General features: G+C 41.2%; 3 protein-coding genes across 7 annotated transcripts; 2 read left to right on the top strand and 1 right to left on the bottom strand.

Annotated features, from left to right (window-relative positions):
* The first annotated feature begins 155 nt into the window (after window positions 1-155).
* On the top strand, window positions 156-8,686 carry incenp (inner centromere protein). 2 transcript variants are annotated; one of them, XM_034535462.1, is made up of 21 exons: window positions 159-369; window positions 1,383-1,531; window positions 1,666-1,776; window positions 1,870-2,465; window positions 2,584-2,629; window positions 2,827-2,896; window positions 3,005-3,095; window positions 3,204-3,240; window positions 3,355-3,442; window positions 3,564-3,704; window positions 4,247-4,264; window positions 5,201-5,310; window positions 5,394-5,505; window positions 5,604-5,714; window positions 6,049-6,230; window positions 6,419-6,533; window positions 6,946-7,026; window positions 7,165-7,200; window positions 7,342-7,404; window positions 7,500-7,647; window positions 7,974-8,686. In XM_034535462.1, the coding sequence occupies exons 2-21, from the start codon at window positions 1,392-1,394 to the stop codon at window positions 8,147-8,149; spliced, it is 2,472 nt and encodes an 823-aa protein (XP_034391353.1). In that variant the 5' UTR covers window positions 159-369; window positions 1,383-1,391; the 3' UTR covers window positions 8,150-8,686. The 2 variants fall into 2 exon arrangements, with proteins under 2 accessions (XP_034391354.1, XP_034391353.1); XM_034535463.1 differs by lacking the exon at window positions 4,247-4,264 and having other exon boundaries at window positions 156-369.
* A 116-nt stretch (window positions 8,687-8,802) lies between these two features.
* Window positions 8,803-11,007, top strand: fth1b (ferritin, heavy polypeptide 1b). 4 transcript variants are annotated; one of them, XM_034535736.1, is made up of 5 exons: window positions 8,803-8,905; window positions 9,428-9,531; window positions 9,637-9,783; window positions 10,046-10,171; window positions 10,393-11,007. In XM_034535736.1, exons 2-5 carry the CDS (start codon window positions 9,430-9,432, stop codon window positions 10,549-10,551), a joined length of 534 nt encoding a protein of 177 aa, XP_034391627.1. In that variant the 5' UTR covers window positions 8,803-8,905; window positions 9,428-9,429; the 3' UTR covers window positions 10,552-11,007. The 4 variants fall into 4 exon arrangements, with proteins under 4 accessions (XP_034391627.1, XP_034391629.1, XP_034391628.1 ...); XM_034535738.1 differs by having other exon boundaries at window positions 8,888-8,979; XM_034535737.1 differs by lacking the exon at window positions 8,803-8,905 and adding an exon at window positions 8,916-9,048.
* A 618-nt stretch (window positions 11,008-11,625) lies between these two features.
* On the bottom strand, window positions 11,626-15,171 carry best1 (bestrophin 1). Its single transcript, XM_034534594.1, has 9 exons — window positions 15,020-15,171; window positions 14,613-14,707; window positions 14,278-14,511; window positions 13,848-14,002; window positions 13,657-13,734; window positions 13,155-13,307; window positions 12,978-13,058; window positions 12,752-12,903; window positions 11,626-12,661 (listed from the first exon to the last, which is right to left on the bottom strand). Exons 1-9 carry the CDS (start codon window positions 15,169-15,171, stop codon window positions 11,626-11,628), a joined length of 2,136 nt encoding a protein of 711 aa, XP_034390485.1.
* Between the last annotated feature and the right edge of the window lie 605 nt (window positions 15,172-15,776).

Below are 15,776 nucleotides of genomic sequence, written 5' to 3'. Positions count from 1 at the left end.
TTTCGTTGGGTTTGCTCGATTTTAATTCATATGTCTACGGTTTCCCCACCTCAAACCCGTTGCTACACGGTGTCCGCCCTTGCAGATAATCCTGTGTACCCAATCGAGCAACCCCTTTCTACGTCACCGAGCCTCGCCTCGGGATTGGCTGGTGACGTTTTGAACAAGTTAAACGGTTTCAGCGGGTCAGCGGGGAGGATTCGGTCCGGGAGCTTTAGGTTGTAGACTTTACACATAATCTATAAAGAAAAGTAGGAACTCCGTTATTTTAGCACATTTATTTCCACCTCAGTATGCGATTGATTTAGCTTTTAAAGCAAGCGGAGCGACGAGCATCGGATTTCCTTTTCAGAGACTCGGAAATCAAAGGTAACAACATTTGTTTTGACGTTAGTTGACTAACATCGTGACATTAATGCACATCGAAGCAGTTATGAAGTATAACGTTGCCTCTAACTGGGTTTTAATGACCATAACCTCAGTCTGCTGTCGCATGCTCGTTGTTCGCCTTTCAGTGTTTCCTGTTCGCTAAGCTAACGTAACGCGTTACCTGGGAAACGTTAACGTTAGATCAGTTTGCCCTCACCATAAGACGCTTAGGTTTCTAATTTGACTAAGTCACTCAATATAACAACATTACGACAATAAGCGTTATTCTTTGTCGACCACTTTACTATTGAACAGCTACTTTCTACAATACAAATTTTCCGCTGTAATAGATGACAGTGCGCATGCGCCGTTTAGCTGCATTTAGTGCAAAATGGATCTCTAACAAAACGTGACAACCAAAAATAAACTGATAGCTGAGACGCACGAAACCGATTTATCAAATACAACTTTGCAGAACTTTTGTTTCGGCTGCATTCACCCTGAATTGGCTTTGTCTAGAATATACATTGCGTTTGTTTAATACGGTTTCTTGTTTATAGACTGATGTTAAAGGATACTGTCAACCATTAAAGGGAACTGCGTGTGACTGCCCTTTTTTGTATAAGAGGACAATCGACCAAATAGAAAATGTGATGTCACATCAAATATTTACATTATTTCTTTAATGGAAGATACTTTTTTATTAATGTAAAGCATTAATAGTAAACATGTTTTGCCGTCAACTCAAGGAGACCTTCTGGCAATCATTTTGTAATTGATACATGACAAAATGTAATTGTAATGTAACAAGTTTTTTTTCGTTATGCCATTCTGGAGGTTTTATTTAAGTTTGTTGAGATGTTTTTTTTCTAAAAGGAAAATAAAGACCGTCAAAACATACAATGGACAATGGTCTTTATGGGCACTATAGTGATGCTTCCATGAATCATTGTTTACTTGTTATCTCAAGTCTGTTGCAGCTTCTCCTGATAACGGTGTGATCTTTCCCTCAGGCCATCAACATGAACTCTGTACAATCATCTGTACAATCCCTCATGCAACTGTTTGATGGCAAAGCACAAGAATTTGCCAATGAGATTGATAATGTCCACATGGTTTGGCTTGAGGAGATCCAACAAGAGGCCAACCGCATGTTTTCAAGGTAGATTTTAAATAATTTAAATCATTTTAGCTCTTATTTTTCCCCCACAAAATTCCATCTCCAGAAATCTGTTTTTCTCTAAAAAAAAATCTACTTTACGGTTTTACAAGTGAAGCTGTTTCTTTTTATTTCAGAGATTTTAATGCTGAGCCAGAATTAATGCCAAAAACACCATCACAGAAAAAGAATAGTCGCAGAAAGCGTGTATCCTTGGGGCATCAGGAAGAAAATCAAGCCAGGCGAAGGTTTGTTGCTTTCATTACTGTTTTATTAAAGTCAAAGTTTCACATTTTAATTGTGACGACGTTTTAAAATATTGTGCCTCTCTTCCTGTCCAGATTTTCAAAGGGAAAGCGTAGTAACCTTCGTGGCTCCTCTGTCAAATCACTGAACTTCATTGCTGAAGAAGAGACCGTTCCCGCCGCTTCCACCTCTGAACCCGACGCCACCACCCAACCTAGACGCACCACCCGCAAAAACAAACTAGCATTGTTTGAGGCGGCGGAGGATGTGACCCATTCCTGGGGAAATGGTCAAACTGAGGAGGTGCCGAACAAGAAGCCGCAGTTGGTAGAGGAGAAAGAGATGAACAATGCAGAAGATGAGCCAGATTATAAAGGTAGCACTGCCCATTCCCCACCGGCGATGCCCTCACCCGAGATTGTTGTCAGCATCTCTTCGTCAGACCGATCGTCTGCCGAGTTTGCGAAAAAACTGCTCCCCGAACCTGGCCGTACAGCTTCTAAGATTGCAATAGCTTCAGCTCAAATCTCACGGCGGAGCTCCGTGCGATGCTCCCTCAAGCTGCGTCATTCGATGGCCGGTCTGCGGCACAGTATGACCCAGGAGTCTGTTCGCCGCGCCTCGCGCCGTTCAATGCTGAAGAGGAAGGTGGCTCGCGTGGGCAACTCCACATGTAGTAGCAATGTTGATGGTGAGAAGTGACCCATATTTGGTTTATAATAACATCACATATAAACCATAAGACATTCTAGCACGCTCTGATTGTTATCAATCTGTGAATTATATTTGGCTGGTTTTTGTTGTTATAGAGGACTCTTGCATGGACTCTTCTGAGGAAGAGGAGGATAGAGACGCGTGAGTAATGACTAACATTTTGTGTATGATTTATATTGACGTCTCAATGGAGAGAAGAAATCTGGTGCTTGAATCTATAATTTAAACTATTCGTAACAGCGACTGATAAATTACTCGCACTTGGCTGTACATGCATTTAATGTTCTTCGTATGTTTTGAAGTGTTTCTTACCCATATAAATGTGTTCACGGCTGTAGCGTGTTCGATGCGGTAAGTGCAGACACAGAGGATAATGCTGCAGCTGAAGAATCGAAGGAAACGCCCGAGGTATAAATCTGTCTTTGTCTATTTAAGTCTGAAACTGAAATTTAAATTAGTTTTTTGGTTATTATTCAGCTAATGTTTTTGTGTTGCATCGTTTTTGTACGAATGTAGATCCAGATTACCCAGACCTCATGCCCGTCTCTTGGACGCATTACACGTTCTGTGGCTGCAAACGTCATTGGCACTCCCAACAAGAGAATCGGTATGGGAATGTTATTAATTCGATTTTTGTTGATGGTTGCGGTTGAACATAAACCTAAATTGATATGTTATGGTACTTTTATGTGCTAATTACATGTTTGTGTTTCAGTTGCTGAGAAGCAGCTGACTTCCCAGTCAGGTTCCAAGTGAGTGCTGTGTGTGTGTGTGTGTGTGTGTTGCACTTAGTGACGGCACGGTTCAACTTGTTGTTAAATACATTATTTGTTATGTCTTTAAAAAAATAATTTCTGTGTGTCTAGGTCACGCCAGAGTACCAAACGCAAATCACCCGATACTGTAGAGGACAGTCCTACAAAGAGCCACTCTCCTCCCAAGAAAAGTCAAAGTGTAAGATGAAAATAAAAGTGTTGACAAGGGTTCAGAAATGAAAATATAGGAACATATTCAAATAAGGAATGGATCAAGTAGTAATCTTTTGGAACTGCTTCTCTTTTGTTCTAATACATAGGCAATGAGACCCAACATGAGATCTTTTCTCCACACTGTGCAGAAGAATCAAATGCTAATGATGACTCCAAATTCCCTCGGCCGGACTGCTGTTATCAAGTCTTTCATTAAGCACACCACTCCTCTGAAGCTTGACACAAAGGTGAGCGATGCACCTCACTCTTTGCAAAGCAACAGCTATGTCCGACACTAGTGCGCTCACGGCGGTGCCTGAATGCAACACCAGCAGGCTGAGCTGGACAGAGTGCATTTCAGGAAAGAAAGTAGATGTGTTCTTTCTCAGAGGTCGGACATTCACTGGTTTTACTTTAACGGCACAAGATTGAGATTTTGATTGCCTTTCAACATTGCGATGCCTGTGCTGGTAGGTCGTAGCTAACGGTACAAACTACAGAACTAACAGTGTTTACCAGAAGGGGGAACCGGAGGGTGGGTGTGATGCTGGACGGCATTATAGGGTATCAATTTAGGCTCGCTGTTAAGAGTGCACTGTGATCGATTTTGGTAACTCTGGAGGTAACGTGCCCCTCAACCACAAATTGACAGTCAATTAGTTAAGACGGAGGTAAAATTTCAGTTTGCGACAGCTCAAATAAACAATGAAAAAAAATGTCACAAATTGAATTGCATTTGTTCTGAAAAGTTGACATCCTCTTTTTTGGATGTGTTTTCTCCCCTCCCCAGTTGAGCGTTGGTCTCGTGGTAAGTGCAATGGGGACACAATGTATGTTTGTGGGCATTTTATGGTGTCTAACATCCCATCGTGGAACTTGATTGAATGTCTCCTCATTTAACACGTACTGTACTGTACCTTTTTTTTTTCTTTAAATAAGCCGCTTTCAACAACACAAACTGCACTTGTTAGTTGATGGTGTCTTTGGTCCCTCGGGTCGATAATGCTCATTTAAGAAATATATTTTGAACCAACAAACCACCTAAAACAGCTTTTTTCACTGTTTGATTGATTTAATCAGAAGTACAAATTGAAGTAAAAATCCATCTGAACCAGAAGCTGTGATACAATTTGGGTTGTTCATAAAACTTGTCTGTGAGGATTATGATTTATTGGGAGAAAATTGCACTGGAATAAATGTCTCCACTCTTTAGGGTTTGGGTCTTATTAGTTCTTATAATCACACGGCATTCAGCTCCACTTGCTGGTGGACACTTAGGATATACAGGATAGGATGTCTTTGTGTCTAACGTCATTAGAAGCCGTAGACATGCTGGTAACTATTACTTAGTGATATAGCCGACGCAACATTTGGGTAGGTTTTAATATCTGTAAACTTGTTTTTTCTTATTTTAACGGTAACTTCAAACCCGGTCTTTCTCTACACGTACCGGTAGTCTATTGAATTGTCCACACCGAAATTTGGAGACTAATGATCACAGGACAGTCTGGCAGTGTGAGCACAAACTTGAATTAACTCTTTTAAGTACGTGGAAATAAATAACACAAAGTCTGTCACGGTGGATTTTTGCTTCATCCGTCCACTCCACTGGTTTGGTGATCTATTTCCACATGCATGAGCTCCACCTGCTACTTTGGATTTGTTTGACATTTGCTGCCTATTAACAGTGTGTTTTAGAATTAGTTGATTTCTGCCAACTCCACCTTTTTTCCTCTTTTCTCAGACAAAAGAGCGTTACAAACTGGAAGCACTGAAGAAGAAGCAGGAGCAAGAGGAAGAAAGGATGAAGAAAATGGAGGAGGAGAAGAAAAGGAAACAAGACGAGCTCAAAAGGTTAAAGCTCCACATCTTTACTCTGGCTGAACAGTAGTTTATTCTTCTTGTTTTCATTAAACTAAAAAAATGTTGTCTTCCAGGAAGAGGGATGAGAGGCTGAGAAGAGTGTTTGAGGCCAAAGTAAAAGAAGAGCAGAGGGACATGGAAAAGAAAAAGAAGATTGAGCAAAAGATGGCTCAGTTTGATGATAAGGTATGCCACAAATTTGGCGACGTACTCTTATTTATTCACATGATGAATAAACGATTGAACCCCATCTCTAATATTTGGTATTGTTTCTCCTGGTGCAGCGTCTGGCAGAAGACAAGGCCAAAAAGAAGGTGGCCATTAAACGTCAAGAGGAGCAGGAGCAGAAAAGGAAGTTGGAAGAAGAGGCTAAAAAGAAGAAGATTCAGCAAGCAGTAAGGCATTATTAATAACTCTACTTTATTAATTTGTGTGGTCCTTTCTGTTCTGCTTATTTTGGTGCCATTTGTCAAGTCGGTGCAACTGCAAAGAACTCTGAGTTTTATCATTTATTTCCCTTATTTAAATTCAGTGTTTTTAAGGTAAATTAACATAAAAGAAGATACAAACAAAGTAAAAGAATAACATTGTGTGTCTGACTGTCTAACCAAAATGACATTGACATTATGGAAAACGTCACATTTTTCGTCGTCATGTAGCGGGAACGATTTTTTGTTTGTTTTTATAGTAACTTAATTTGTGTTTTGTTTGTTTGTTTTTTTACTTCAGGAGGAAGAGAAGCGGCAGCAGGAGTTACTGGCGAAGAAGGCCGAGGAGGAGGAACAGCGTGCTCGTAAACTGGCTGAAGCTCGCCGAGCACTGGAACTGAAGAGAGAGCAAGAGAAGGAGAGAGAGAAGGAGAGAGAGAAGGAGAGAGAGCTGGAGAGAGAGCGAGTAGCTGCTGCTGAAAGGTTATTGTTGACCTTTAATACTCCTATTAATTGTGCCATAATAGCTACTTTATAACTAAGTAAACTGATTATCTTTTCAACACTGTAATAGTGTATTAAACCGAAACCTGCCCGAGTGGAAAGCAATAAAACTGAGGTTTGTATTTACTCCAAAGTTGATTTTTTCTGACTTAATGTCTGTTTTCCAGGGAGCGAGTGGAGAAAGAAAAAGCTATTGCTCTGCAACAAGAACTGGAGAGAGCCGTGAGGGAGAAAGAGAGACGAGAATTGGAGGAGAAAAGAAAAGCACTTGAGAAAAGACTGGTAAGTGTGTGTGTGTGTGTGTGTGTGTCTAATATTGTGCAATAACAAGCAGGTCTCTTTAGAAGCCTATTTTGTCCCAAACTGATGCGGCTGTGACTGGTTACAAAGTATCAAAACTCAGATTTGGGTTTGAATTTTACTTTCACCTCACTTTTTCAGGGAATTTGACAACACATGACGTGTTTATAGCAACAATGAAAAAACACTGACTTCTGAGAACTGTCCAATAAAACTGATCTTTCATTGTTGGCCAAAGGGCAACAGAGAAGCTTATATTAGAAAAACAATCTTTAAAAGCCAGAACGTGTAGAAAAATTGTGTTCTAGGCCTGGAAATAGTTTGGCATTAACTGAATATTCTCGCTATTGTTGTTAATATGTTGATGTTAATAATAAGCCATTTGTTCCACCAGGAGGAGCAGCAGAGATCAGCTGCAGAAGAGAAAGCAGCCAAAGAGCGAGAAGCTGCTGCCATAAAGGCTGCTGGTGCGAAGGTAAACCAGCAGGGGGACATTTCACTTTACTTCAGTTCACCTGCACTGTTGAACAGAAGCTAAAGTTGACATTAAGACTTGAATCAATTATATCCCCAGTGGCGTTAAATGTACCTCTCTTGATTTTCTTCTCTGCAGGTTGCTGCTTGTCTGAATGTGACTACGGATATCGAGGTCAGAATCTAAACCTTATTTTTAAAACGTGGAGTTACTCATTGTAAATCCACTCCATGGCTCTATTAAAATACTAAAATTACCAAGGAACCTGTAGGCAATAGTGAAAGGTTAATTTACCACTTTTCTTTATTTTTGCAGCGCTCTGTAATGAGCACGCCAGTAGGAAAAGGGGGTGGCCTCAATGTGACTGTGGATATTATGGTAAGTTTAAATCAATTTTTGGCAGATGTTTCGAATCAATTTCTGTCTTTAAACCTGATGGAAAAGATTTTAAAAAAGTGTTTTCTCCTCTGCAGAATTCGCCACAGTCATACTCCATCACTCCAAAGGGCGGGAACAAACCGTTGCACAAAAGTGGGGAGGATTACGGGATGGACCAGAACAGTGACGACTCCACTGATGATGAGTCTGCCCCAAGGAAACCTATTCCATCTTGGGCAGAAGGTAGGCATGATTTAATATAACTGTCATTTAATATGATGATGAGACTATATACCTGACCTTCTGGAGCGTTGTTTATAATCCACTTTAGCAATCTCTTTCGTAAAACTCAAAATTGACTGGTTGCTAAACTTCTCAAACACTCAGTTGTCCAATCATAGTTTATTAACCATAACTAGGCACGCATGGCTGTTGGGTTAATAAATTGAGTTAAAACCATTTCATGTTTGTTGACATACTTTTACCAGACCTATTTAGGGTTTGCCCAGATGATGTCAGTCATGTATCGTCTTAAATGACAACATTGTATTACCTTTTTCCCCCTCCAGGTCACAATCTGCAGCAGATAATTATAAAGCAGTACTTCAACCCTCCTGATTTAGAATCTTTCTTCGGAGCAATTGAACCACCGAAACTGGAAAATATCTTTTACAAGAGCAAGCCTCGCTATTTTAAACGCACCAGCTCTGCTGTGTGGCACTCTCCTCCAATCGGAAGCAAGTAATGTCTGTACACTGATACACATAGCTGTATAAAGTGTAATCTTTGTTTTAAGGTTTCCAATAAAGTAACATGCTTTTCTGGGTATTTTTACATGTTTAAGGTTTTAGCTATCAACGTTTTAGGAAATCTTCTTACTAGTATGTAAAATATGTCATGGATTTGAGTGATACAAAAGTGAAATTGATGCTTGGTCTTGGACTTGAAAATGGGTGTGTATAATAACCCAGTGGGATGTAAACGTTTGACAGTGATCAGCAAAAACTTTCATTTGTATATGTGTGACTACCGTCTGTAAATTATAGTAGTATTCTTATGTTTGGGATTTATTCTGGTGCATTAAAATGGTTGAAAAAAAATAATAATCTTGTGCATGTTTCAGCTTTTCATTGGATTTGATAATATGTGACACCTCAGAAAAATATACGATTTTAACGCTTTAAAGGCCGCTAATTATTACAAGTTTATTTTGTACTTTATTAATTAATAATCAAGGATGCTTTTTAATATGCCTGTATTAATAAATATGTTTGTGATAGTAGCATGCTGTGTGTAAAATTATATTTGTATGAATTTTTAATAACGTTAATTGTGTAACCTTCGGAGGGAATGTCCCTCTTAAATTCCGTCTGTGCGTCACACACGTAACGTGATGACGTCAGTGCGCATTCGCTGTGGCCGCAGCAGGAAACGTTAACCTCTCTTTGGGAATTCATCTTTACCGGTTTATATTTAGTAACGTCCGGGATCAACGAACTGGGTGTGTTAACATAAGAAGTCGATGGACTCCTAGCAAGCTTGGGAACAACCTGCTTGTAGCTAACCTGAAGTGATGTGAGAGAGATCTAGTAGCTAACGGTGCATAGCAACGGTAGCCAGGGATCTCATTTGCGGCAACGTAAGGTAGAACCGTTAGTCGTTAGCCTCCCTCAACCAATCAGCGCTGGGCTCCATCAAAACCGTACATTTGGGCTACCGTTGCTTTCCGCTTACATTTAGTGTTGCAAGTCTTGTGACGTTAGTCATGATTTATCGGGTTAACGGCCCATCTTTAGTTTTATTTTCATAAACACGTCATGTAAACGTTAATAGTGTCATCAGCTGCGCTCTAAAGTGCATTTGCCTTTTTGTTGGTGACCATTCAGTGTTTGATATAAAAATAGGTATTTTTGTTATACTTGCATCATGTGTCCATCCAATGATATTCTGTCTTTTTAGATTTGACCAGCAGAACGGTGTAAAATGTGTTGTAATTAAAATATGTACAATTTAATTTATACAGAAATGAATTCGCAAATCAGACAAAACTTCCACCAGGACTGCGAGGCTGCTATTAACAGGCAGATCAACCTGGAGCTTTATGCCTCTTATGTGTATCTCTCTATGGTAAGAAATGCACTGCGAACCTTTTCTGCTCACTGCTTGTTGTGTCCCTTTAGGCTCAGAGATAGCGCAGACGTAACATGTTGTCTCTATATTCTTTATTTATAGGAATACTATTTTGATAGGGATGATAAATCCCTCCCAGAGTTTGTAAAGTTCTTCCATACACAATCCAAAGAGGAGCACGAGCATGCAGAGAAGCTGATGAGTCTGCAGAGCAAGCGGGGAGGCAGCATCTTTCTGCAGGACATTAAGGTACGTAATGATACTTCTTCTCAACTAACAATATGTCAGTGTGTAAACATTGTCATTCTTTAAATTCTTGTGGGATATTGTGACCAAGAACATTTTTCGATGTAGATTTACAAAGTAAAACACAGCTTTTGGTCACACTTTTAGCAAGTGATGCAATACTAAATTAATATGTTTATTTTTTTAATATTAGTTAATCTGTTTTTAATGTTAGTTCATCTGTTGGTTAATTGAATTGTTGTGAACTATTTTGTGTACATTTTAGAAACCGGATAGAGATGAGTGGGGGAGCGGCCTGGAGGCGTTGGAGTGTTGCTTGCAGCTTGAAAAAAGTGTAAACCAATCTCTGCTAGACTTGCAGAAAATGGCGACTGAACACAACGATCCTCATGTAAGCAACAGCCTAATGTTCACAGCATACTTCCATTCTAGCCCACGCTTGAATGTCTGACTGTCGTGGCATGCAACTTTAAATGAATTTGGAACAATGCTTTTCCTTTTTGTTTCTGACTTTGTTTACACTCATGCACAGCAAAGCTATTGTTAGGATCTGTATACAGAGGATCTGACAGCCTAGTAAGATACATCATTCTGTCCTTTTTGTTTTTACAGTTGTGTGACTTCATAGAAGCACATTTTCTGGATGAACAGGTGAAATCTATAAAACAGCTTGCGGACTGGATATCCAACTTGCAGCACATGGGAGCCCCTCAGAGTGGCATGGCTGAGTACCTCTTTGACAAACACACGATGGCTGAGGAGGGCAGTTAAACGATCCGCTGTGACACCGATGACCATCCTGCTCAGCGCTGGATGTCAGCGGGCTCCTGCTTCAACATGTAATAGAGATAATGCTGCTTTGTTTATGTTTGTAAGCTGTCAATCAAGACAGATGGCTCTTTAAACTGGACTACTGGGGACCTCAACTCACGTTACATACCAGATAACAATGGATTTAATTGAAATAAACATCTTTAGGTCATGACAGTTATGTGTTCGTACTTCCTGATTTTTTAAGTGTGGTGGCTAAAACTACAATTTATTTTCTGAGCTAAAGAATACTTTTTTTAAAGAATACTTGCTTATCTTTGAGCTATAAAAATGTATGGCGGCTGTGCCAATGTAAAATTAAAAAAATAATTTAAAATGACTGGTTTGTGTATATATATATAATTTGTTTATGATAATGAATTTCACATATTTCAAATATGATCCACATAACAGTTTTATTAGGGGGGAAAGGGCAATTCTCTATTTGTTGTTATGGATCCATAGTTTCCTTGTATAATGAAATAAAATAGTAATAAAAGATTTCAAGATTAAATTTTTTATGTAATGAAAAACATAACATGTTACAAAAGATTTATTTAAGAGTACACTGATGCAAACAATACTGAAAAGACTAGAATATACACATTTTGGCTTCTTGTCGTTAAGTTTCAGAAGTAACTAAAGAGTTTCTTATTTTTCCTTCACCTGTTAAATCTCAAAAGGTGTTACAAGAAGGTTAATTTTTTCGATAAGAGCTTAACACAAAGTAGAGATTAACTCTGCTGTGTGCAATTCAAATGTAGCATCAATTAGTGCATGTTTGTGTGAAATATTTTGAATGCCACATATATATATATATATATATATATATATGTATGTATATATATATATATATATATATATGTATATATATATATATATATGTATATATATATATATATATATATATATGTATATATATATATATATATATATATATATACATATATATATATATATATATATGTATATATATATATATATACATATATATATATATATATATGTATACAAAAACCCTCACACCTTGTTTTCTCAGTCCTGCTCCTTCTTCACGCCACCGTCCACCAAAACGCCCAGCAAGTGCCCTTCAGCCAATGAGATTCCTGAATCATTGGGTGAGTGTTGCTGATTGGCTTCTTGCTGCGATGGCACTGAAGCGGAAACTGTGTTCATGTTGTTGCTCAGCCCGCCATTGGTGCTGAAGTTCCCATGGTTACTAAAATTAGTGTGACTTGTCCCGTTGCAGAGACTTGCCGCCATGCCAGTGCCATTGGTGCTTGTTGCATTAATGCTGCTCGAGCTGCTGTTGGGAGTGATGGGATTTGTAGCTGCGGTTCGAGAAGGAGGAGTGAACGAGAACACCCTTTCTCCTCCGCTTCCTGCAGTACGAGCACTTGGGGGCCCGGGCTGGCTGTCAGCTGAGGAGAGGGGGTCCAGAGTGAGGCGGGGAGGTGGAGGGCGGCGAGACAGCAGGCCGTGTCCAGGTCTGAGTTTAGATATTGGGCAGAGTTCAGGTGGAGGGTCTGGGAACGAGAACATTGGGGCACTTGGGACCTCGCCATCCTCACTCAGCCAAGGGAAAGCAGAGGACGGAGGTAGGGGGACGTGGTTGGGGGTGTCAGGAAGCAGCAGCTGTGAGCCCACCATCTGAGGGGCCAGCGAGCTGCAGCTGTGGTCCCACTCGTTCGGAGTTCGCCGGGCAGGTCGAGGGCGAGGCACCGCAGGGGGCCCACAGTGGATGGGTGTTTGTGGGCAGCTGTAGAAACCCGGCCTCTCATACAAGGGCATGGTGGAGAAGGCATAGTCTGGATCTCGCTCATGGTTCAGAGGCTGGCGGCTTTGACTTGGAGTTGACGGAGTCTCTGGGTACAGGTAAAGAGGGAAGCGGCTTAGTGGAGCTCCAGGGCGGCGGCGCAGCAGAGAGACCCGGGAGGAGCGAGGAAAGTTAGGGGAATGGACACCGAGGAGACGGCCCAGCCCTCCGAGCAGCGGGGTGGAGTAGTTGGCTTCCTCGTGTTCTTTGATTTGCTCCAGATTGGACTGAAACTCCATCTCCTCCTTGGGAACACTAGTGTAGATCAAATAGATGGTTATTTGGTTAGGAGAGTATTTTCCAGTATTTTAAATTGTCTGCCAGAAAATACAAACATTACTGAACCTGATGTCCAGTGCTGAGCCCATGAAGGAGGGTTTGCGGTGTTCAGCACTGGCAGCAGTGTAGGGAGGCTGAGGTTCACACTCATTCCAGTACATATCCCTCTCAACCAGCGGCAGGCTGTCGTACATCTCATCCACAGACAACAAGGACACCTGAGGGACAACAGAAGTCAAACAGGAAGAACAAGACAGTTGATGTAAAAGTGGCAAATAGTTTCAATCCAAACCTGTAAATTGCGATCGACGAGCCAGTTGGTTTCAAAGTCGTCATCATCTTCACCAAAAGGATTTATGAGTTGCTCAGCCACCTGAGACCACAAGCAGAAAAGAAAAGACCACACTCCAGCGCAGAAGGACACATTAATGATATTTATTGTGCAGCCTCAGCATGACTTGAACCTCACCTTCAGCCAACCAACATAGAAGAAAAACTGCAGCAGGGTGAAAACCGGCAGGTAGAAGTCCAGATCGTGACCAGAGTAACCTTGAGCTGGATCCAAGAACTGACGGCCAATCAGACAAGCCAGGAAGAAGCTGTAGACCGCCACGGTCGCCACCTGGTTAAAAAACACCAGTCATGCGTGTTTCACAAACACAACTCAAGTGTTGGCATTGTTGTTGTTGTTGTGGTGCTGATTGTATTGTGTTTTGCTAGATCAGATTGATAATTTTGACAAACTGAGTTAATGATTTCAGGTAGTTGATGATAAAAATCATAGTGACACACACAATGACATTCTTTATATACCAGCAGCCTAATATTAGCTCTGCATCGTCATCAGCAGTTTTATCTCTATTTTGACTAATCACTGCACATTTATCACAACATAAAAACTGTGAAAACAATTAGCTCGATCGCAAAAGCATCTACTATATTTCAGTTACAACACAGTATATCAACAACACCTGAGTGTAGACAAGCGGCAGGCTGATCCAGTCGTAACCATACAGCTTCATACACTTTGCCCGTAAACTGTTCAACTCCTGAACACAGAAAGAAAAAGCAGAACAGGCAAAAGAGAAATGTTTGAAAATGTTTCAGAACGTGATGATGTTCAACTCTTTGGGCCTGCAGACAGATGCTCACGATGACCCACAGAGAGAATGGCGGTGAGAGCCACGTCGTTGTTGATGCGGCCCTCGGTCCGAGCCCTCAGAGCCAGGCTGACGAACCACATGCAGGGAACCCAGAACTTGTTGTGAGGAGAGCGCAAGTCCTCCAGGTACCTCAGCTCATCTGACGTCATCAAACCTGAGGGACGCGAACACGCCACGGAAGTAAAGGAACGATTCAAGGAGAGACAGCATTTAAGACGTTTGTTTCCATGTGTTTAGTTCTTTACTGAGCTCATTACATCACCAAGTATACTGACATGTAACATACAAATAGTTCAAATACACCAGTGCCATGCTGGACCACCTTACACAGTTTCCTCAGGACTTTTAAATAGTGCAAATAGATTTGACCAGTTGTGGTTGTGCTAAGACCGGCAGGCCCAACCACAGTGAGTTTTGGTGGTTTCGTACCTGCCTGCACCACATGCTTCATGGTGGGAAACCGCTTGTAGACGGCCGTGCTGACAGAGCGGTAGATGAGCACACCAGAGAGGTTGGCGTATCGCATCAGAGTTCGCCGGGTCAGCCTGGAGGCCTCGTCGGCTCCCCGAACATGACCACCCACTAACGCCGCCAAGCGGTCCGGCCAGGGGACGTTCTCAAACTGGCCCCACCAACGGGACACAACCAAGGTGACGTAGAAACCTGGCCACAAAAAAAACGTTAGCAAGTACAGAAATGCATGCCAGGATCCCAGGAACACGGTATTAGAATGAGATTTAGATTTATGAAACAATCGGACTCACCTAGCACAAAAGACACTGGGATGAGCTCTGCATAGCGGTCACAGTATATCGCCAGCTTCTCGAACAGCCTCTTCTGGTCATCGTTTAACACAAACCTGGTGAAGGAAACATCTGTTGAGTCCATTACAACTAAAGCACAGGGAGGTGAGCCCTGGGCACCTTCTGGTCCAACATAACTTTTGTTTTAGAAATCAGGCAGCATGTTGCTCCCACTGTGACAAAAACATATATATGTACTATCTGTACACGTCCGATATGAATAAGAAACAATATCTAGTTTTTCCTCCAAAGATGGCTGACAAGTTTCAACTTCGTACCTTGGTCACAATTCTTCAATTAACTAAATCTAAGTGACCTGTAACAAAGATGTTCAGGTACAAAAATATTCTGTTCTGCTGTGAGAGTACCTATAAACAATACTGAAGAAGTAGTAGAGAAGAGTGAAGATGATGAGCTCTCGATAGAGCAGTTTATAAATGCTGCCCTTCCAACGCAGAAGCAGGTGAAAGAAGGTCCCCAGACCTGCATCAGCAACCCTGCGAGAGTACGTTACAGTCATCGCTGCTCGCTGGCCGACTTGCTGGGCGACTTGCTGGGCGACTGTGTCGTGACATGAAGGAAACCAGTGTGGCGGTGTTCTCTGTGCTTCGTCTGAGCTCAACGCCAGCGATCAACCTGGATCTCATATGGCCAATTTGGTCACAGATCTGAAGTAGAAGAAAACGACAGCATTATATGTTTTCTCAACGTGCTCTTTAATCCTCTTTAATATTGGATTCACTAAATCAATTGAAACTAATTTTCCTTTTTTTTTTTTTTTGCACGTTTACCTAACTATTTAAAAATATATTTGTTCCTTATTTCATGTCTCTAAAATACACCAATACATTTGAAGAGATGCTCACAGTCAAATACAACACGTGAGGGTCTCAAACAGAGCTGTGAAGTTTTTACTCACCACACAATATGAAAAGGTCTCACTTGTGGCCCGAGATGTCTTGGAATGATGTTGGAGAAAATAAAAAAGAGAGCAAGGGACTCCTGCACCTCCGGTCACTTGATGTGTTAATCTGTTTCAGCAACAAAGATGCATTGTGAGGCCAGGTCCTGTTAATCTGAACAAATCTGAGGACAGCCGAGCGCCCACACTGCCACAAATTGGTT

Source organism: Cyclopterus lumpus, chromosome 6 (assembly GCF_009769545.1).
Source record: "Cyclopterus lumpus isolate fCycLum1 chromosome 6, fCycLum1.pri, whole genome shotgun sequence".
NCBI lineage: Eukaryota > Metazoa > Chordata > Actinopteri > Perciformes > Cyclopteridae > Cyclopterus > Cyclopterus lumpus.
The sequence above is the reverse complement of the archived record's forward strand: the minus strand, read 5'-3'. Positions and strand labels throughout refer to the sequence as shown.

Bases quoted from the DNA above. Each gene is read 5' to 3' on its own strand.
- incenp (XM_034535462.1), top strand. From the start codon at position 1,392: ATGAACTCTGTACAATCATCTGTACAATCCCTCATGCAACTGTTTGAT. The intron at 1,777-1,869 runs GTTTGTTGCTTT...CTTCCTGTCCAG, and splicing joins GAAAATCAAGCCAGGCGAAG to ATTTTCAAAGGGAAAGCGTA. The intron at 7,027-7,164 runs GTAAACCAGCAG...TCTTCTCTGCAG, and splicing joins TAAAGGCTGCTGGTGCGAAG to GTTGCTGCTTGTCTGAATGT.
- fth1b (XM_034535736.1), top strand. From the start codon at position 9,430: ATGAATTCGCAAATCAGACAAAACTTCCACCAGGACTGCGAGGCTGCT. The intron at 9,532-9,636 runs GTAAGAAATGCA...CTTTATTTATAG, and splicing joins CTTATGTGTATCTCTCTATG to GAATACTATTTTGATAGGGA. The intron at 9,784-10,045 runs GTACGTAATGAT...TGTACATTTTAG, and splicing joins TCTTTCTGCAGGACATTAAG to AAACCGGATAGAGATGAGTG.
- best1 (XM_034534594.1), bottom strand. From the start codon at position 15,171: ATGACTGTAACGTACTCTCGCAGGGTTGCTGATGCAGGTCTGGGGACC. The intron at 14,708-15,019 runs GTACTCTCACAG...TTCCTTCACCAG, and splicing joins TTCTTCAGTATTGTTTATAG to GTTTGTGTTAAACGATGACC. The intron at 13,059-13,154 runs GTGAGGTTCAAG...TTGTGGTCTCAG, and splicing joins TCTATGTTGGTTGGCTGAAG to GTGGCTGAGCAACTCATAAA.